Raw genomic sequence first — 22,309 nt, forward strand, 5'->3', positions numbered from 1 at the left:
ATTCAAATGTGTAGAAAAAGATTGAAAATAAAACATTTGCACCGAGCTCAGTGAGATGAATGAAACGTGATTAAAATATAAAAACATAAGACGAGTTATATTATATATACTGATATTACAGATTCCCCAGTGAAAAGGAGTTATAATATAATTTATGAATAGTTTGACCTGTATAATTCACATTTCATATTGATGATATTGGAAAATTCATTTACATAAATTTATTAATACTAATTAGAATTAGAAAAGCACTAACACTATTCGCACGGTTCAAAATTAATTCAGATGATTGTTGTCCCAAAAATAAATGATTCAAATTTTTAAGTCTTAGGTTTCTTTCAATTTTTTTTTTAAACTATTGTTAAACCCCCTATAAGACTTTACATAATTGGAAATATTTATCAAAAACAACACTAACACCTAGCTGATGAATTAATTGACAATTTAAATTGTAAAATCGCGATTTATACTTCACAAAGATCTAGATTTAGATCTTGCTATCCTAGCCGATGAATTTTTAAACCCCAACTTACCTAAACTTTTTCTTTTTACTATTTGAAAAGGAAAAGTCTGAGAATTTAGAGGACTGATCTTCAATATATTCTAAAATCCACGTGCAAGTAGCATATCCCATCTTCATCAAAAATTTCAATTTCGTCACCTATATGGTAAGAGGACAAACATGGAGGCAAATACAAGACATCCCATGTGATAACTGTTATCTAAGCAGAACAAAGCACATGAATCTGAAAAGTACACATAAATTGGCTGCACAATGGTGTTCTCAGGCAAAGCAACATGTGCAAAGATTGACTTGATCTTTCTCATAGCCATTGAAGAGATTTCAAAGAAGAGAGAGCTTGAATTCAACTCACGACATCAAGCCAGGACAGGAGAGCTTCAGCAAATATCTGCGAGATAACACACCTTGAGATCCAGGGTACCCCAACCAGCAATCTTGTGTTGCTCTGTCTATAAACTAGTACGGACGCTATCTATTTTTCAAAATCTGAGGGCAGAACAAGGACAAGACAGTAGATGCCATAAATTTCATCATTCAAATAAGAATCGCCTCAGATGATAACTGCATCTAACATATACATGTTTTCTATAACCATTGTTTCCATTCCGTTCAAAGGCAATAATCTATTTTATCATTTTCGTAATCTTATCAACATTCAAAATCCTCTCAAGTTTTTCTTTTTAAAAAATTATCTTATGTAAACCCTGGTTTACGAAAGGTGAGCAAACTAATTAGATAATCAGGAATACGTTTTGTTTGACATAAGATGTTTATGCATTATTTTTACCTACGAATTTCTCCTACTTTTCATGCTTCCATGTTACTAGGATACCAATTAGCAAGACTTCGGCAGCATGAATGATATGATTCTTTCGCAAGAGGTGTTCAAATAACTTATGTCCTGCATGATTACCCGAGAAAGTTATTTTTTTCCTTTGGCACACAAATTTAGATATACAATATCTATCATACCCATATTAACATTTCTTAACAGTAACACAATATTTCTCATTTGCAAAATTACATATTTCATTTCCTTCCATTTGCAACCATATTGATGTGGGTTCCACGTTGAAAAGTCCTAATTTAATTCAGAACCAAATACTCCATAACAGTAGAACAATTAGGTGGATGGATGCATCTCCTTTACACTAGGGCAGGATATAAATTATCGTGATGTCATCAACTAGATCAGATAGGGTTGAACAGGACTAAAAAAATAGATTACGCAAACAATTCTCCAATTGGTCTGTATCTTGATGTTCGTGAATTTGGGATCTCATTGACGGACTGTTTCAGCATAGACCTTCAGTGAGTCCACCCAGTGATAGAGGGCAACGGTCTCCATTAACTTTTGAGCACTTATTTGTGTTTCATCTACTTAGACATGATTTTATCTTCAACCAACATGAGCACTTTTGTTTGAAAATTAAACATATCAATTAAAGACAGGGACAGTCATAGCTGTATGTTTGTATCTAGAAAAGTATGTATGAGAGGTACCTGTGATGATGAGTCAAACGACAGAATTTTGCCGTGAGTCAGACCATAACATGACAGTGGCCAAAAGTGCTATTGTTGCAGTTTCAACCCGTAGTCGATGTGGCCCTAGACCAACAGCAGTAGCACCCACTTCTATCATCATATTGACTTCCTTCTCTGTGAAGTCTAGAGTAATCCATAGCAAAAACAAAACATCATCAATTTCATTTAATTATCCTTCTCTAACTGGTAATAGATCATAGGTATCAAAGATTCGCAATTTAGTCTGGTGATCAGAAGCCCCCAAGCCAAAGGCACAGGCCAGTCATGACCTGGGGCTAAAGTTCATCCCATAAAAATTATTGCTATGCTTTCAATTATCTTACCATTTGTAATATAAGAGCGAGTGGAAATTCACCAAATAACTATCCTGAACTTACTAGATATATAATCAATTAAAATGCCCTTTGATGCTCAGAAATGTAGTAAAAGTATAAAACCAAATAAACGGACTGAACACAACTAACCTCCTTCTGGTCCAATTATGATCAAGCCACCAGTTTCCTGGGGCGAAGATGTCAATGCACCAAGAACAGGAGCAGCCTTGGCTGCTGCAAGGAGAGAGAGCTTGGAGCGAGCAATCTAAGGGACAACAAATAGGTTGATCCAGTTATTGAGAGATTAGAAAATGAGTTCAAATCCCATTAGATTCTGACATAAATGTCAATATGTAGCCCCAGACTACAAACAACACAATGGAATCAGATCCATTATTTAAGGATCAGAATACCCAAGTATAAAGGGCAAATAGAGTATGCAACAATGCATCCACTGTCTATAATTCTAGCACAGAGTAATAAGATGGAGGTTACCATAACAGTGGATCAAATTCTCTTCAAAGAACTTGAAAGACTGCAAGTCCTTGCTATTAAAAAGAGACGCAGAACTTACAAGATGCAAAAGTTCATCAATCTTTATTGGAGGTTTCATGATCATTTCATGCAGCCTTTGACCTAAGCAAAAAGACACGAATGTGAATGAAAATGTTCCGCAAATCAAATGAACCCTTATTAGACTGAGTATTCCCTCTGAAGCTGGAATAAAGAATGCAATTGATATGGAATGGGATAACAAAAGAATGAACTGAGCATGTTGGGTGTCAGAATCTTTATTCCATTCTTTTCTCTAGATGAAACTCTCTCCAACCAAATGAAGCCAAAAAAAATTTAGTGAACCACAAGCATACAAGTTATATGTGTTTCAATCTCAGATGCAAGTAAAAAATGTAGTTACATTGTTTAGATGCTGCTAAAATGACACGTTCCAATCTGTCTACCCGATTTTCTGATATTGACTGACAGCGTTCAGTCAAGAGAGGAGTTACGCTACTGGCTCCAAGTTCCTATATGGCAGTTAAAACTATGAATCAAAGAAAACACCATAACAGAAATATTATAAATCTAACCAAATAACATCTCAATATGATACTAAAACATACTGTACACTTCTCTACAAGCCAGTCAGCCCGACCACCTTTCAGAGTACCTAAACAGGGGTTGGACCTCAAAAGGTGAGAACGGATTGAAACATACTAGTCTTCAAATACAGTGCCACAAGCATATAAAAACTTACCAAAGCCTGCAAACACATGCCATTGAGTGTTCTGTGGAGGTATTAACTTTGGATCGTTCAAAGCAACAAAATCAAGTCCTGTACGATCAATGTTCTGTATGCACCCTTCTACTAAACTCCCTTTCCCATTAAAGAGCTCTACCCTTGCGCAGTATGATATTGATCATCAAGAAAATTTTCTCCAGATCACAGTAAGTGCTAGAGATAAGCATTCATACCCAGATACAAAACGATGAGAAAGAACACACTCTGCATTTCTTTCAATGAATCACAAACAAAGAAATAAATGTGGGCCAAGGTAGCAATGCCACAATCTTGACCAAAGTGATTTAGTCAACCAAAAATAATTGGGATACACAGCCAAAGAAAATCTTGTTAATTTCACCAAACTAATTTTCTATCTGTCAAGTTATTTTAAAATAATTGGCATACAAAGCCAAAACAAAACCCCCCTATTTTACCAATTATTTTACAGATAGAAAATGTTCTACAGTTAATTTTACCACAATTCACTGGATTTGCTCAAAATTTTGACGTCTATACTAGATCATTCAACTCGACAGAACCAAACCATATTTCAGGCTCAAGACTAATTGGCATAAATCAAGAAATCCTACTATTCACGAATGAAGATCGTTAAAAATTACCTGTCATTGGCGCTTAATCTTAAAACTTTTGTCATGTGCCAGAATTCATCACCTTGCACGCGCACATTGTTACCCTGCATTATTAGAAACAAAGATATCATTTACAATTTTATATATACGTCAGATTAGCCACAATGATTTTTTATAAACGAAAATAATTTGTCAAACGCCATAAAAATGCTAACTTTACATTCGAATCAAGAACTTTCCATATCCCAAAAGAGAAGAATGCAAGAAATATTGTCATCTGAAATTCTATGAAACATTAGACGCTAAAAATAGTGACCCATGACTCAAAGTACTAGATAGTAAGAAAATCCTACGAAGTGACTAAAATGCAAAATTATAATCCCCTCAGTGAACAACACCAGGCACTAAAACGAATCGAGTTTATGACAGGATAAACCCCAAGCATTCAAGAGAACGGGCATAACATAGCAAGTCAATAACTTAGCGGGAAAGTAGCAGGAACAGATATTGTGAGACAAAATGCAGTGCAATACAGGAAGGAGGGAGAAATTGCCTTGGAAGGAGGAAGAACTTCGGAGAAGAAGCGCGGTAGGCCTCCACGTGCCTGGTCCCCATAGTCAGATGACGAGAATGCTCGGACGCTCAAGGTTCTAAGCCATGCGCCGTTGCAAATTCCTGCAAAACGAGGTCTTGCATATGGTAGGGTTTGCATTTGCAACAATTTCACCTTCGACGGGAGAGGATGCAGAACGAGATATAATCATCGACCGATCTCCCGGCAAGTAAAATCCGTCCCTTTTTAAAAAAACTGGATTTATTTCGAAAAATTATAACAAAGGAGATGAAGAAGATGATAGTTATTATAAATGATTTTAAAAATAATAATTATTTAGAAAGACCAAATATCAAAATATAAATCTTAAAATGTTAAATTGCTCTTAATTAAATCTCATACATGTTGTATTTAATAGTTACTAACAAAAACTCATCATTTGGGAACAAAACTATTTCTGTGTGTGTGTGTGTGTGTGTGTGTGTGTGTGTGTGTGTGTGTGTGTGTGTGTGTGTGATGAGAAAATGAAAAAATAATAAACTAGAACAAAGCGAAACTAATACCAAGACATTCATAGTAAATTAATAATCTCTTCTCCCTTAAAAATTCATAAGGCATAGATTGAGACAAGATGTTCTTGAAAAATATAATAATTCTTTAAAAGTATAATTTTTTAAATTATATTTATTTAATTTTTTGAATGTAAAGATTTTAAATTATATTGATTCAGTTATTTAAAAGTAAAAACTTTTAAAATTATATTGATTTAATTAAATTTAATGCTACTTTTTATTTTTATATGTGGAATTGAAAACCGCACAATTTGATTTTAAAAAGAGTACTCTTGTAACTTATACAGTACCCCATGCTAATTTTAAAAAATTATTGATAGTTTTTATACTAGGGTTATAACGGTTAATTACACTTACCTTGATCTTCCATCCTAATTTTAATTTTTATGATTTTTTATAATAAAGTTCAACAGTATTAGATTTCTCTCCTTAATTTTCCCAATTTATTTTGTTGATATAATATTCATTCTCCCATGATATATTGGAAGTCCAAGAAAATTTGTCAAACCTATGCTTGTTGAATTTGTTCCTTTTTGCTATTGCGGGACTGGATGCTTTAGAATACTAAATCTAAAGCATAATAGATTTGGATAGATGAGTTATAATAGAATGAAATAGATTCAAATTTATATTTATATGATACAAATATTTTTAATTTATATATTCAATTGGAACTCTAACATCTGTAAATAAGAGTTGGATAACAATCTCTATAAGAGAATTGGACAAACATAGGTTGGTTTAAAAAAAAAAAAATTTGGACAAACGTAGAAGAAGAAATGAAAGTTTAAAAAAATATAACAAAAGGATGGCATATTAGCATTTGTATAAAAATGAAACAGTTAACTATTTATTTATGTTTTCAATTTTGAGATATTTTTTTTATATTAAAAGCAATCATATTTGAGTATCTCTACTAACAAAAATTAGAACTTTAATTTATTTTTTGTTCATTTAATATTACAAATATAATTTTTTATCGTTTGTATGTAGTAATAAATATTAATATTAAGTTATACAGAAATTCGAAATTCACCTTGTACCTGACAGTTTCAGGATAAACTTATAATAGAGATTTTGGTCAATTTCTCTCTGATAATTTCAAGCATCTTTGCATTGTCAAAACTCGAGCCTCGCAGTGTTCAATTAAGGTCTGATATAATTTCATAATATCAATTATTGGCCAAAAAAAAAAACTTTTTCCTATCCTTGTGAAGGTATCTTTTTTTTAAAAAAAAAACTATAGTCTTTAATATAAAAATATTTGATGGGATATTAATAATAAATTTGATTTTTTTCATTTAAATAAAATTAATAATTTATCAACGTCTCATTAGAGTTGTTTATAAAGAATCAAGTATGCATCACACGACACCCAATTAAGTTAGTCCTAGTCCTGCTACCCAATCCTAACCCCAGAATGAAACATTACGAAAGCTCACACCTTCCTTGGTTCTTGACGGATCAGTCCAATAATGCAGGAAATGAAACTAACAAATCCAACCAGAGCAAAAACTATTCGTTAGAGTGATTAACAGATGTTCTTGAAGAACTCCATTTTCCTCAAAAAAACCAAACTAGGGATCAGTGAGGAGGCATATTTAGTTGAACCCATCCATCAAGCAAGCAATTTCAACTTTCATCCCCCACAACCCAAACAAAAAGATTAGTTTGATCCCTCCTCTTCTCCATTTTACACTTCTCCAACCCCAAGCACGAGTCTAAACTACACAGATCAAGCAGGCATATTTACAAACACCTACCATACCGGTTCACCTAGAACCTCAATCATTCTTCTTCTTCAGCGTCCTCTTCATCCTCCTCGCCGTCGATTCCATCTTGGCCGTCCCCTTCATAGCCGCCTCCCAAATCACATATTCTTTTCCAGACATCCTCAGAAACTGGAACAACAGAGAGCCGAGGCTGCTTCAACAGTACAAAGTCCTTCAACCCTCGGTCCCCTTTCATCTCCTTCAAGTCCACCGGCCTCCTCATTTCCCCGACCGCCTTCACGTCCACGGCCCCGTCTTCACCCTCCACGTACCACTCACGCACGACGGTGACGACACCGACAACGCGGCGGGCCTTGGCACCGGAGTGATAGAAGAAGCAGAGATCGTGTAGGGTCATGGACTTGAGGTATTTCTGGGCTTGCTTGTTCTTGACGCCGTCCCACTTGGTTATGCCTCTATTGGAGGCTTGGTCCTCCCATGACCACTCTGATGGCTCCGTCCTCAAAAGGAAGTACTGTTTCGAGTTCCCCATTGTGTCTGTTTCCTCCAATTTTGATTCAAGATTCTCTTTTCTCTAGGTCTGAGAGGGACGAAACATGGAACTGAAAGGTCATTTACTTATTAGGGCGCCAAGGCTCAGATTTTGGCGCCAATCAGGCGTGCTTATTTCTCGGCCCATGTGAAATCCAGCCCAGAACAGGCCTCAGGGCTTTTTTGACAATACAATCTTGTTGGGGCATGAATTTCTCCAACCCAAAATATGATAAAATCAGACCTATTTTATGCATTGAGCCTATGATTACTCTTGTAAAAGGTGGTACTATTATTATTATTATTATTTTGATATAGTAATCTGATTCAAGTATTATTGAATCTAATTAGAGATAATTTTTTGAAGACATTTTGTACATTTATATAAGCTCGAATTTAAAATCTCATTCTTAAACCACTATAGCCCTTTCTACTATGCATTACTTTCTCTGAACTACAATATAAAATATCTATGAAAAGTCTTGCCTGATTCAAAATATAGAGTATAAAGTAATTTTTATATTTATTTTTTTAATTATATCCTTATTTCATTATTAATCTTTTTGAAAGAAAATCATGCATTATAATTTTAATTACTATTATCAAAGCTTTTATATAACATATTGAATAAGGGTATAAATGAAAAGTTGCAAAGATTTTTAAAAAATTTAAGGTTTTAACTAACATTATTTATCAATAGTAAATTATTTACTTATGACTTATATTATGGTCCAGAGAGAATATATGGAATATGAAAAATATTATTTATGATTTATAAATAGTATAACTTGTTCAATTTTTTTTTTTTTTTTTTGTATTTTTATATAAGTGCTCGTTCTTTTGTCAAGTGTGAGTAAGGTGATTTTCTCTCATGATAAATTTAGCAAACAGCAATGAAAATTAGATGCACAGAAATTTAGAAAAGTTCTGACTAGTGAAAGGAAAATTAAAATACAAAGCATATGATTAGCAGTGAAATGATTTGGTTAAGTAGCATATTTAATCCCAAGTTGTCAAGTCAGAAACCTTCATAGTTGGTTTCAACATTAAGCAGAACATTCCGTAAGGCACTTGCAACCTCAATGTCAACGGAAAAATATTCTTTGACTTCCTCTTTGCACACGGGAAAAATCTAAGAAGCCAATGAAAATGAGGATGTCTGGCCAAAAAGAAAAGATTAATCTTAACATTTAATATGTACGTTTATTTCATTATAAGTTGTAAGGGAATCTTTCCGTTCTGTTTGCTTATTGGAACATATTTTAATTAATGGAGATGACAAATATATAGAAAAAAGTTAGAAATGAAAATTTTTGATGCCGCGAATCTAAATGGTGGGGGTGAGATGTAAGTATGTGTCAGAGTAATAAAAACAATAAATTTCAATGGAATGTGCTTTGAGGATATCCAAATGTGAGTAAATTTGAATTAAGGTGAGAAATTTTGTACATATTAAATAAAGTTGAACTTAATATTTAATATAAAAATAAAGAAATTAACTTATAACCTGTCCTTCTATTTTTATTTTGCTCATTTATTCTCTACTCTCATTTTTGGGCAATCACCTACATTCTTAACGAACTGAAATTTATTGATTTGTGATTTTTCTTATTCTCCTCCTTCTCATACAAACCGAACGCATAATTCTCATCCCATTCACATTTCTATACTAATAAAAATCTTGCCAACCAAACAGGGCCTACGGTTATATTAAACTTTTGCTCCTCAACGGACATAGTAAGCTATAAAATTTTCTATTGACCAACCCACCAAGAAAGAAAGTGGAAGTTTGATCATTGTTAAAAGAGACAAGCACCATGAATGGTGATCAACTACGAAGGCGTCACAATCATGGTTGTAGGCCAACTTAATTAATTAATTATCTGTAACCCGACAATAAAAAGCAGTACATTGACTAGTCCAAGACCATCAGCATTCAAGTACATACAAGTTTTTTTAGTAAACAAAAATCCCATAAAAAGCAAGAGAGGGGAAAAGAAGACGGTGTGGTATTCTAGAACTTTGTGGACAGGTATTTTTTATCACATAGGCTAGCTGCTGTGTTTATGGTAAGAAACTTTAACTCACTGCATAAACTTATATAACTTATATTAATCAGTTTGTCTACGTCTATCACAAACTACATAGTCTACATTTTTGCATCTTTTGTTTCAAGTAAAAAATCATCAAAATTATTATCTTGTTGATAAATTAAAAGCATATGGGAAATAAGTAATTACTTTACTTTCATCAAAACCATAGTTGTGATGATTTCTAACATGAAAATCAAACATGCTAAAATTATCCATCCAAATTCAATAGTTTTAGTTCAATTGATAACATTATATTAATTTAATTAGATGTCTCTAATTCAAGCTTTAAAAATGTAACAATGTTGGTGATAGAACTTTCATTAATCCTATCTTATCTTGGTCCAGATGAATCTGGATCCCTATTAAGTCCTCTTAGTTTGATGTGAGGCAAACCTAGAATATTGAACGCTTCATGCACAAAAAAAAAAAAAAAAAAAACCTATTCAAATACCTGCCGCTCTATTTTGTGTTTAATGTAGTAAGAGGTTATAATCTTCTAAATATTTCTTTTGTGGGTCTAAAATGAGGATGGTTTGTGTGTGTGTGTGTGTGTGAGCTGACAAATATATTAATTTTGTTTTCTTTTCTGTGTCATACACGTGTCTGAGACAATGCCAATCAAATTCTAAACTAATAGTTATTGATGAAATATTTTGTTATTTCTTCAATCCATTCTCACCAGTTAACTCTATTGCATTTGTGGTGTTGAGCATTGTCATTAATTTAAGCAAATTGATGAAATAAAATAGCCAGTGGAAAATTATATTTGGTAGCAACACACTATATAGCCGGGCTGGAAAGATTTCATCAAATTTGAATTGTACCAAACTTTAAGATTGATTGTACATTAAGAAAGTTAAAGTAGTCCATGATCCCCCACACAAGTTATTATTCACTTTGGAAATTAAAGTAACTTTCGGTCCATTTTGTTGGTTTTTTCCCAAACAAATTGGAAACTTTACAGCTTATATGCTTGTCTTCATCATTCCACATTCTATTATATTTTATATGAATATGACAATTCAATTAAAATCTTTAAAAATAACAGAGCTTAAAATTATCACTGTACAAAAATTAAAGGTTTTTTACTCTTTCAGCTAGTTTGCTCGATAATTTTCCAGGGTCTGATTAATTATAGATTTGAATAGATTAAGTTTAATATGAACAAATATATCGAGCAAACGAGGGCCAGGGCATCTGAGCAAGAATTGAAGAACTTGAGAAAAACCACTTAACTGGTATTCATACAATCATACATTTGAATATATATGAGAACAATATAAATTGACTTAGACGATAACGAATTAAGAGGACCAAATTTTTTTTTTTTCCTGATGATGATGTTTATCATTAAGTATTCCCTAATATATGTATATAGCACAGTTTTAACATATGGGAGAATGATTTGATGAGGATCTCATGGATTTTGATTCTGAGTGTAGATGTAGTCTAAGTGAGCTGCAAGTGTTCTTCTCATCAAACATTCTTCTTCTCCACTTCCTTGACAACTTTCCTCTGCAGCATTGTTGACCCTCTCCACCTCCAAAACCTCCAGGACGTCAAATTCATGGTGATATATATCAGCTCAACAATTTTCATTCGAATAAAAAGATCAGAAAATCAAAGTTAATAACGCGTCTCTATGATTGTATGTATAAAAGTAACTTACCTGATCATTTGGAGTAACAGAGAAAGAAGAAGGAGAAGGAATTATAATAGGTCGGATTGCGAGTGTATGGCTCAAGAGAAAGAGGAAGAAGATAAGAGAGGCTGTTAGCTTATAAGATGACATTTTCTTCTGCAAAGTGCCCAAATTGGAATAGTTTGAGAGACGCATCAAGAATGGGGGATATGGAAACTATTTATACACACACACTGCGTTGAACTTTACTCTTTGCATAATTACTGTTGATTATGCTGTATCCTTGTACGTTTTTTTTTTTTGTTTTTATTATTCATAGGTATTCTCTTATTAGAAATAATCATATTCGAAACATGACTAATCGAGCATTAAATACACAGCTCTCTAAGTAAGGATTTAAATCTTGGTTCACCACATTATATATGAGGATTGAACTAACCCTTTTATCTAATCACACCTCGTCGATTAGTGTTATATATGTTTGAACTTTTATTTTTTGGGCTATCTAACTAGATTAGATTTGAGTATTATCTAGCCCAATTAGGGATAGCTCTTTGAAGACGTTTTTTGCTTTCACATTAAATTGAACTCGATACCTTGTATTTAAGTTGATATAATCTCTTCTACTAAGACTAATGCCTTTTTTTTTTCAATATCTTTCTAAAGTTCTATTTTAAAGAATATCTTTTCAATAGCACTTAAAACTATGTAATTTAATCACTAATAGCCAAAAAAAGTTAATCTAGCTAGTGAGGATTTGATTTTCATAATTTATAAGATTGTGAATTCAAATTTTACTATTAATTTAAAAATTATATTGATAAATAATATGTAAATATTTTTTGTAAGTGTTTTTTTGAGCTCGGAGACAAATACTTACCAATTCTGATGAAATTTGGAGACCCAACTCATGCATGACCTAAAACTTCTATGAATCATGGATCCTTAACATTTCGTTTCTTAATCAATTAATTATAAAATAGATAATGTATAAATTAAGTCTCTTCAAACAACTTGCATCACCATCTTTACTAAAAAAAATTTATAATATAAAAAAAATTATGAATCATGTAATTGATGGAAGTCAAGCGAGGTTGGGAGTTGAATCTCCACTCTTTGCATCGTCAAAATGCATTATGGTGAATATTAGGAACTTCGCTTGGACTTGTGCAATATAATTGAGTTTGTCAACTTCTTTCAATTACTCTACCGTATACCCTTTGCTATATGTTACGAAATTTATTACTCTCATTATATTCGATTCACAAAATTTTAAAAAAATTATAATAAAATCTAGGAATTAATTAACACTCAATCGTTCCATGTCATGCTATATATATATATATATAGAGAGAGAGAGAGAGAGAGATAATTCAGTGGCATATGTATAACTTGTTTACACACACACACATTTATGTATGTATTGACTATCTCTGTCTGTCTACTTTGAGAATTGAATAAAAAGCAAGCGCGCATACACACACATATTAGCGCACCCAAAATTGAGGATAAATGTGTAAATTTAACCATCAACTATTTTCCAAAACCTATTGAAAATGATGCAACATAAATAATCAATTATCAAAATCGGTGCATCCATAGCTTGCTGTAGCATCTATTTCTCACTAACGTCCATTTATTTTTAATGATGCACCCTCATTCATCATATCCCTTCATCTCTCTACCGTTAAAACTTCCTCAGCTCTCTCCGTCTCTGTATCTCTCTCTCTCTCTCTCTCACCCACCCCCCACCTGAACTCTCTTATTACTCCACACACCCACCTTATATCATGCATCAAATTTCAATTAGAGATCATCCATCTAAGGAAAATGATGAACTTAGAGGTTGAAGTCAAAGTAACCAAAAGGAAAAAATTAAAGAGATTGCTCTCTCTCTCTCTCTCTCACAATTATCCACCATCAAAACTTGAAAATGACTAAGTCTTGCCTTCTTGCTTGTCTTATTTTCTTATCCACACTTCACTTAGAGTGGAGGACCTTATGACCTTATCAGTGTTGTTCTTGTCCTTATTGCTAGCCTCGAAGGATAGTTTGTAGAAAGCCTTAATTTGGCTGCTGGGTTCCTCAATTGAAGAGCCAAGATCTTCCTAAAATTTGCAAGAAATAACTTATGCTTGTCCTCTATATTCTTGGATAACGTAAAGGTTGGAGCCACTCTTCTTGTTCAAAGCCAATAAAGCCTCCTTAATCATTTGCAAATACCACTCATTCCATAATTATTTCACAAAGCTTAACATAGAATTTTTCGTAAGAGAACTCGAGAATAAAGTAACAATTAGAGAATCATCACTCGAAGCACTTGAAAATATGGAGAATGAGAAACCATTTTCACCTGCTTGGGCTTCTTCTCCTTGGTTACTGGCTTAGCCTCCTCTGCATGCTGATCAATGGCAAGGCAAGCACCTTCTTTGGCAGATGACATCACAAAAAGACAAAGTTACATAAATAGAGAAATAAAGATAAAACAAGAGATTAGGAATGGAGTACAGCAACGATGGCCTTTGTATTGATTGAACGTGAGAGAAAAAAGGAAGAGATGAACAGAGATGAAGAAGGTGATGTAATAAGGGCCCCATTATTAAAATAAACAGATGTTAGTGAGAAATAGACAATAGGCCATGGATGCATTGACTTTAATAGTTGATTATTTATTTTGTACCTCTTGATAGTATAGGCTATCCAATGATCTTCTGAAAATAGTTGATAACTAAATTTGCACTTTTATTCCTAAAACGTAACTATATATAAATTTAAAACAGGATCAACTAATTAGTGCATTGAAATGTCATGGTCTTGATAATTAGCATGATCCTAAGTAAATGCTTCGCATGTCTTCCACTTTCACATCCATCACAAGGGAAATGAAAAGTAAGATTTGCTTTATTTATATCGATTGTGATTTACGAGCAAATAGAACACCTTTTAGGCATATCAATATTATCACATGAATTGTAAATGCATGGATATGAGGGACTAAAAAATCTACTATTCTTAATGGAATAGGTAACGAAGCAACTTTACTGACCACTATCGCTAAATAATTACCCCCCAAGTCAAACTGGAGTGTGTATCCCCAAGTCAAACTTTTGTGTGTGTGCATGTCACTAGTATAGATTTGGCTTTTCATAGGGAATTTTTGACATCGATTGATAGGCAAACGATGTAAAAAGCCAAGGCGGTGGCAATTTTATAATTATCAACTTGTCTGTTAGACTTTCTAGATCGATTTTTTAAAGAATCAATGCAAAAAAGACTTTTTACATCAGTTCCTTAAAAAGTAATATTTTTTTTACATCAGTTGCTTAGATAACCGATGTAAAAAGTGATCAAAATTTTTAAAATTTAAAAAATTAATTACTTTCTACATCGGTTATAATTATAATTGATGTAAAAAGTCTTTTACATCTTTGCATCATCTTCCTCCTCTCATACAAACATCATTTTTCACTATTTCTCACCTGTAAACATGATTTTCTCTTCAATCCTCACCACTTTCCTTGCTCAAAATCACACATCTTCAATGGTATTGATCCTCCCCACCTATTATCATCCTCTTCTCAAAACCCTATCTTTTATTTCTTTAAAAATCTGTCTCCCCCTTCTTCGTCTTCTTTATTTTTAAATATGCTAGTATTGCTTTCTTCAACTAATTGCTTGTGGATTTAGTAGAAGCATTGATTTCAAGTACTTTTTTATGCTCAAACTGGTAAGGTAAGCTTGTTTAAACTTATTCCTATCCTCTAATCTCTTCTTTAAGCTAGTTTTGATAGAGCTTAGGGTTTTCATTTTTGGGAATACCCTATAACATTTTGAGTTTTAATTCCTTAATTAATTAAACCTAATTAGGATAATTAAATAAATTGAAGTGGTGTGTGGCCAGATATAGCTAATAATCTTGTTTGATGCTATTTCAGCCTTAGTTGTGGATCTGGTATCGAGGCCGACTACCCGGGCATCAAAAAGAGGAGAAAAAAAGAGTTGAAGCTGCTGTGCCACATATCACGGCGTGTAGATCATCCGCCACAATGCCCAGCCATCTCTGAGCGAGGGAGGACTTTTCTGTGCCATGGATATTTTCTACACTTTATCAGACGCGAAATGAGACAGAACAAGAAAGAAAAGATAGGAGAGAAAGAAGAGGCACGCCAAAGCTCTGCTAGGGTTTGCTTGGGAATCACTTTGAGAGTATTTTGACGGCTACAAACACCCAAGGTAAGTATCATACTCATTAATCTCCTCTTTTCTTTCACATTTATGAGTTTATGGTTAGGGTTTGATAGTGGAAGTAAGATTTCAGTCCATATAGGTTATAGGTCTGAATTTGTTAACCTAAATAGAGTTAATGGGGATAGATTAGAGTATTTAAACTTAAGTATGATGAGTTTTGATGTTTTAGGTTGTTGGGCACCATAAATGTCCAAAAATCCCATTTATTATGGTGGTTGAAAGTTTGTGATGCCATTAATGGAAATTTAATAGCTCATTAATGCTATTGAGATTTAAAGGTAATTATTAAACCTAATGGTTAAGCTCTACCTCTTGTAAGGTGAAGGTTGGGCAATTTAGAAGTAGAGATTAAGGGTTCAATTGTTGAGTTTGTTATGTCGATAGAATTCAACTTGGTTGATTATAGTTTTAGCTCTTGGTCACCTATTGGAGTGGAAATCCAAGCTTGGAAGCTAATTGATTAAGGGGTGAACCTTTGACCTCTCAAAATTTTCAGGTAACTGGGGGAAAAATTTACTTTAAATAGTTATATGTTAATTGATTAATAATTGCTTGTGAATGTAAAATTGTAAATGCTTACATGCATGGGATTGGGTGTTTAAGTAAGAAATATATATTAGCTTCTTTGAGTGCATGAAAAAACTATTTTTGGGCTTGAAAATGCAAGTGCAAAGTTAAGAGAATTGTATTATGAATATGCCTATATTTTTTAGAAATGAATGTGATTATGTGTAGAAATAGTTTTGTGTTAATAAGAAATGAATTTTGAGAAAAATATGAGAATACACACTTGGGTAGCGTAAAGTTGTGAGCCTAATATGATTGTTGTATTAGTGAGTATATGAAAGTGAAAAGTGAGAACAAGTGAGTATGATTTATGGCATGATCAGTGGCGAGAGTTCGTCTAGGGATTTGAGAGTAGAGAAAATTCATATAGTAATTAAGCTGCCCTCCGGTACACGGGAGTTATAGCCTTGTCCTATTGTTTGTCGAGAAACTGTCCCATAGTTTATTGAGAGATTAAAACCTAACTATCTCCATTGGTTCAATGAGGAGAATAGCCTAGGGTATAAGACACCTCAGGGATTTGAGAATGGAAAAAGTCATGATTTGAGAGTGAGTTCTGTAATCTTTAGCTGGGTAACACCTCATAATTGGTGAGTTTAGATAGTCCAGTCACACAGACGGAGCCCTAATCAGTATTATAGCCCACGGTTTCAATATGAGAAAATAAGAATATAAGGTTGGTTGATTATTGCCTAAGTAAATATATAACGTGTCACACGTGCTAAGTAGTGGCAGGTCGCCAGAGTATGCGTCTTGTCACATATCTGAGAATATGGTGACAATGCACCTAGTTATGTGAGTAAAGAAGCTATAGAGTGATAAATGGTAAAATGTGATATATGGGAAAATATTTTATAAATTTGATCTCGTTGTACATGTAACTGTTTTATAATTGATATATAACTGCATAGGGTAGGTTTAACCTTAGTTACTGAGTAGCTAGACTCACCCCTCTTATTTAATACTTTTCATGCTCTAGCTCTGGTGTTAAGAGGGAGATGACTAAAGAGATGGGGAATTAGTACATTCCTTCTTGTATGCCTTTAGTTTTGATGTATTTGTGTAATAGCATATAAATTGTCAATTTTAGGATGCATATTATCTCACTTGCACTATTTTGGTTGTTGAAAACATTAGAATTGTATTTTAGGCCCTTAGCCTTTGTGTATTTTTGTCATATATATGTTTATAGGACTAAAATACTAGTGCAAGTGTAGAAATAAAGATTTGAACATGTTTTGAATGATTTGAGTTAAATGCAATGTTAATTTACCTTCCCCTTTGTTTTTGTTAAATTGGGGTTGAGGAGTAAATTTTTATTATAATGATATTTCAATGCTTATAACATATTACTCTGGTAGTCCTAGGTCTATTGGACATAATTTAGGTGTTAGGAAAGGCTTTTGGCACTTGTTGAGGATTTTGGACACCCACTTTGTGGAAAAGTAGTTAAAATGTGTTTGGGTGTCCAACTTCCTAGTGTGACTTATTTTAAAAGTAAAACCTGTGCCATTATTTAGTACAGGAAAAGAGCTTTCTTTAGATACCTAGATCACATCATTCAGATGTCAGACGGAGAATCGGGGTGAGTCAAAAATTACTCGATTCTGCTATCATTTTGACAGCAGAACTAGTGAAAAATTCATGCAACACGCCACGGCACATGGCGCCTGAGCCGCGGCATGGCATAGAGAGTAACACGCCGCGGCGCAGAGTGCACCCGCCGCGATGCATTGATCTGTATTTCAAGACATAATTTATTTTCAACTGTTTTTGACTTTTTTCACTCCTCTTAGGTATTCCATGCTTCCGAAATTTATTTTTACTCTGATATAAAAGATTTTGCTCGATCTTAACTTGTTTCTATTTAGAAAACTTGGGATCCTTTCTCTTTTGGATTGAACCTTGGTAATCACTCTTCAGAGCTAATCCCTTGATTACCATAAGCTTGATTTATTAAATGTGTTTAGTAAAGTGTGAACATTACAAGCTTGGTATTACATACCCAACCATTGGGTCCAAATTTTATGGTGATTTTAAGGTTAAATAGTTGTTATTTAGGTTGTTTTGTTGTGATTATGATAATGGGAAGCCTAAATCCAAAACCCTAGAGTAAGTTAATGAATTTTTATGATGATTTGAGGTTGTAGAGGTTAAATAAGTGGTATGTTAGTGTAATAATGATTTAGCTTAAAGGTTTATATGGATTTAATAGTGTTGGCTAAAGAAAAATCATGATTATGATTTCAATATATATCACTTTCAAATATTCTAATAGATTTAACAATATTATATATATACACATACACTTTTTAATGTTATTTTTTTTTCTTTCATTTTCATGACTTGAAAAATTCATTATCTTCAAATCAATTACATGTATATTTTGGTGTTAATGAATATATGTAGTAGCAAACGTGTTATTCTTGAAATCACCAAATGAGTGAAGTTTTCTTACAATCCACTATTTTATACTAGCTCAAAACTGTTCAATTTAATTTTTTTATGAATGTATTAGCCACTAACTTTGTGATCTTAATCATATATAGGGTAAAGAGAACATATCAATTATCCTTGAAAGCATGCATGTGAGTTCAAGGATCCTACATGAATTGAGCCAAAGGTAAGTGAATCTAATACTTTATGAGCTTATTCAGTTATTTCTCATCAATTATATAGAGCTATAAACAAACAATAAAGACTAACTTGTGCAACCTTTATGGAAAGTTTGTAAGTTTAAATAGCTTTAGACAATTTTAATAAGTTTGTTGGCTTTAGGCAAGCTTTGTAATACCTTGTGGTTAGTTGATTATGACAATTTTAATTGTTGCAAATTGTAAAGGAATTATGTTGGATAGTTGATAGTTTTGGATAATTAAAATGGATTGTATTGTCTAACTAAAAATTTTATATAAATTGCATTGTCTGGTTAGTTATTTTTGTATACAAGGATGGGGTAGTATATAGAAATATATTTTATATATATATATATATATCACTTTTTACATCTGTTCTAATTATAATCAATGTAGAAAGTTGATTTTCTACATTGTTTATAACAATAATTGATGTAGAAAATTAACTTTCTACGTCAGTTATATAACCGATTTAAAAAGTTAAAGATTTTTTACACCTCCTAAAACAACATTATCTTGTGAATTGATGTAAAAAGTCATTTTTAACTCTGTGTGTGTGTGTTTTGTGTGTGTGCATGTGAGAGAGAGAGAGAGAGCTCCCCTCCCCCTACCCTTATTGGCTTAGTTTATGCAAACTTTTCCTTCGGAACAATCAAAAATACGTAATAGCTCTTTCCACTTCATTTGGTTGCCTGAAAACAATCATGGAATAATGTTCTGGTAAATATAAATAATACATACATACATATATACATACATATTTTGAATGAGTTAACTTTTAAAAGCAGAACTGTAATACTGCAGAGCTAATTAATTAGTTAGATTTTTCTTTTTTTTCTTTTCTTTTTTTGTGTAAAGTTATTTAGGAGTGATGATATAGGGCATGCTCACACGAGAGAGGCATGCTAGATGGATGTTATGGCGTGGGAACTTAATAAGATGATGCTAGTTCCTTAATCATAATTATCTTCTTTGTTTAGTAAGTGGAAGACAATTAACATTATTAGCAACTTCAAGTAATGATAAAGATGAACACATTTTTTTCTTGTTTAATTAAATGGTTTCTTGTAGGGTTTGGTGAGTGTCAATGAACTGGAAAAGAGCAAAAAGTCACTAAGTGAACAAAGAGTCTTGTTTGCAATTGTTTAAACTCAATATATCTAAATAAGTCAACAATGATCGATTAGGTTGACTAAAACATTTAATTCTCCTTTAGTAAGGTCGGTAATCCAAACCTTTAAAAAAATAATATTAAGATTGATATCACCCATTAAACCCAACAATACTTAAATTGAACTTGATGTATAATATTAGATATCATCATTTGGTTCTATAACCAAGGATTGGATTCATTTGAATTATAACTCAACAATAAATTAAAGTGGATAAAGTCGAATTAGTTTTTCATTACATTTACTTTTATATATATTTATTTGTAAGATTCTTTGCTTGCTTTTTTATTTTTTAGATCTCTATTTTTTATGCATCAGACAAAAGTTTAGTTAAAAAAAAAAAACAAAACCCAACAAACAAAGAAAGCAACATTATAATTATCCCAACCAAAAACCTGCAATTCCTTCCGACATATCGCTGAAAGCATTCCTTCCCCTCATTATGTTTGTGGCATCGAAACATTTAATTAACCAATTTCATTCCTCCTAATTGATATTGACAAAATAATAATCTATCCCTTAAGTAACTTAATAACTACTTTAACATGTTTTTCATTAAACATTAATTAAGTAATCAGCAGAATTGGATTGATAAACTATTTTACTCCCCCATCCTTATATATAAGAGGTGTTCTAAAAAATTTTTTTGTCCATAAATATAAGAGGTTATTGGCATATTTTTTAATGGATGAGCCATTATACTTTTATTAAATTGAAAAGAAAAAAAAAATTACTCTCATTAATTTACTTTAGAAAAAGAGATTTATTTTTTTATTTGTAATAATTAGAGACAAAATTAAAATATTACTTTGCTTTTAATTAGACAATTAATTTTTATTAATTTGCATGATTTGATTAAAAATATTTTATATATAAGCATAAAGGGAGTAGCTCCCAATGTCAATCTTGGCCAGTAGGTCATATATAAAGCTTTCTTCCTTGTTTTTTTTTTTTTTAATAAGAGTTCTTCAAGAACTTTTCTCTATTCCCCCAGCGTAATTAAGATGTTTTTTATAGCCCTTGAAAATAGTAAAAGGAGTGATTATGCTATGGGAATTAGTATATATGCACTACTAATTGCTTTATATGCTTATAATAAACAGGCGTAAGATCAGTAGAAAGTTAGGTTACTTTTATACAATTTTAACTGTTTGATTAAATTTTATTAGTTTATACAATGTAGTTAAAAACGCCTTATATATAGAATGAGGGAGAAATCTTATAGCATAATCTGGCTTCTCTCTATGATTCTTCTTTTATATCCAAATTTGAGCCATTTAAGTGAAGCTTAAGAATTTCAATGTTTTTTTTTTAGGGGGAGGGGTTTACTATTTAGAATATTAGTAATTTTGTATTTATTCATAACCTTGAGAGAATATGACTACGGAGGACCACAAGAGAAACTGAACCCTGCTAGCTTAGTCCATAGATAAACCAAAATGAGTTTAAAAACTTGTCTAAAACATATTTAGATTTTCTCAAAATGGATCTAGCTAGAGTCCAAATGAAAAGAGAAAGAGATAAAGGTTTTGTGGCCTCACCTGAATAAATGTGGGACCGACCAAAATTCTTTCATGGGGCAATATCAACTGGAGACTATTTAACAAGAATTTCTAACAAATAAACATGATTAACAAATTAATAAATGAAGTTATTATTTTAATAAATATCTGATCCATTTATGATCTTATCAAATATTAAATTCTTTCAGGGGTTTTTTATTGATATTTTCCCATTTCATCCCTTCCTCTTTCTGAAAAGAATATCCTCTTTATGTCGAAAACATGGTTTAGAAACCTCAAAAATGAGTTTCCAAGCATGCTTAATCTGATATAATTCAAATAGTGAATGGCACTATTCCAAGCTTATTGAAAGCATAAAGTGATACGCATGATAATAAACGCGGCAGTCATTAATATGTAGATTTACCAGTGAAGATGAAATCAAAAGAAGTGAGCAAGATTTAGTGAAAAAGTGGGGAAAAAATTGAACACAGAATTAGAAGGACGGAAAAACTTGAGGGGTCGAGGTCAGGCTCAGGCATGCCTATTAGTCTGTACTGCAAAACAGCCCAAAATTCAGACATATCTCAGAGTGCTTAATCATTATGGTTTATGGCCACCTCTTCAATATGTCAGAATCATAATATTGCACCTCTCTCTGAATCCTATGCTTATACGTATCCTTTTCTTTATATCTGACAAAGCATTTTCTGATGCCTCTTGCCAATATATACGGTACCCTCCTTCAGATAAAGCTTGCCCACAAAGCTTTTCCAGATATACCAAAACAATGATTACAATGCTTT

At 32.5% G+C, this 22,309-nt stretch overlaps 2 protein-coding genes across 7 annotated transcripts; both read right to left on the reverse strand.

The window, feature by feature from the left end:
• Positions 1-407: 407 nt before the first annotated feature.
• Positions 408-5,055, reverse strand: LOC129292128 (uncharacterized). 6 transcript variants are annotated; one of them, XR_008588865.1, is made up of 10 exons: positions 4,808-5,055; positions 4,285-4,358; positions 3,638-3,780; positions 3,504-3,550; positions 3,299-3,407; positions 2,957-3,018; positions 2,533-2,647; positions 2,027-2,191; positions 1,311-1,424; positions 409-1,009 (listed from the first exon to the last, which is right to left on the reverse strand). XR_008588865.1 is itself a non-coding variant. In XM_054929652.1 (9 exons), the coding sequence occupies exons 1-8, from the start codon at positions 4,964-4,966 to the stop codon at positions 2,040-2,042; spliced, it is 861 nt and encodes a 286-aa protein (XP_054785627.1). In that variant the 5' UTR covers positions 4,967-5,055; the 3' UTR covers positions 413-1,009; positions 2,027-2,039. The 6 variants fall into 6 exon arrangements, 2 of the variants coding, with proteins under 2 accessions (XP_054785627.1, XP_054785626.1); XR_008588866.1 differs by having other exon boundaries at positions 411-911; XM_054929652.1 differs by lacking the exon at positions 1,311-1,424 and having other exon boundaries at positions 413-1,009.
• Positions 5,056-6,864: 1,809 nt separating this feature from the next.
• Positions 6,865-7,700, reverse strand: LOC129293837 (uncharacterized). Its single transcript, XM_054931949.1, has one exon. The coding sequence runs from the start codon at positions 7,642-7,644 to the stop codon at positions 7,168-7,170; it is 477 nt and encodes a 158-aa protein (XP_054787924.1). The 5' UTR covers positions 7,645-7,700; the 3' UTR covers positions 6,865-7,167.
• Positions 7,701-22,309: the final 14,609 nt, after the last annotated feature.

This window comes from Prosopis cineraria, unplaced genomic scaffold (assembly GCF_029017545.1).
Source record: "Prosopis cineraria cultivar Desert tree isolate PC_DT_omini unplaced genomic scaffold, ASM2901754v1 PC14, whole genome shotgun sequence".
Classification (NCBI taxonomy): domain Eukaryota; kingdom Viridiplantae; phylum Streptophyta; class Magnoliopsida; order Fabales; family Fabaceae; genus Prosopis; species Prosopis cineraria.

Excerpts from the sequence above, each read along its gene's own strand:
- LOC129293837 (XM_054931949.1), bottom strand. The coding sequence starts at position 7,644 with ATGGGGAACTCGAAACAGTACTTCCTTTTGAGGACGGAGCCATCAGAG.
- LOC129292128 (XM_054929652.1), bottom strand. The coding sequence starts at position 4,966 with ATGCAAACCCTACCATATGCAAGACCTCGTTTTGCAGGAATTTGCAAC. Across the intron at positions 4,359-4,807 it reads AAGTTCTTCCTCCTTCCAAG|GGTAACAATGTGCGCGTGCA; the intron begins GCAATTTCTCCC and ends CTAATAATGCAG. Across the intron at positions 2,192-2,532 it reads CATAATTGGACCAGAAGGAG|ACTTCACAGAGAAGGAAGTC; the intron begins GTTAGTTGTGTT and ends GGATTACTCTAG.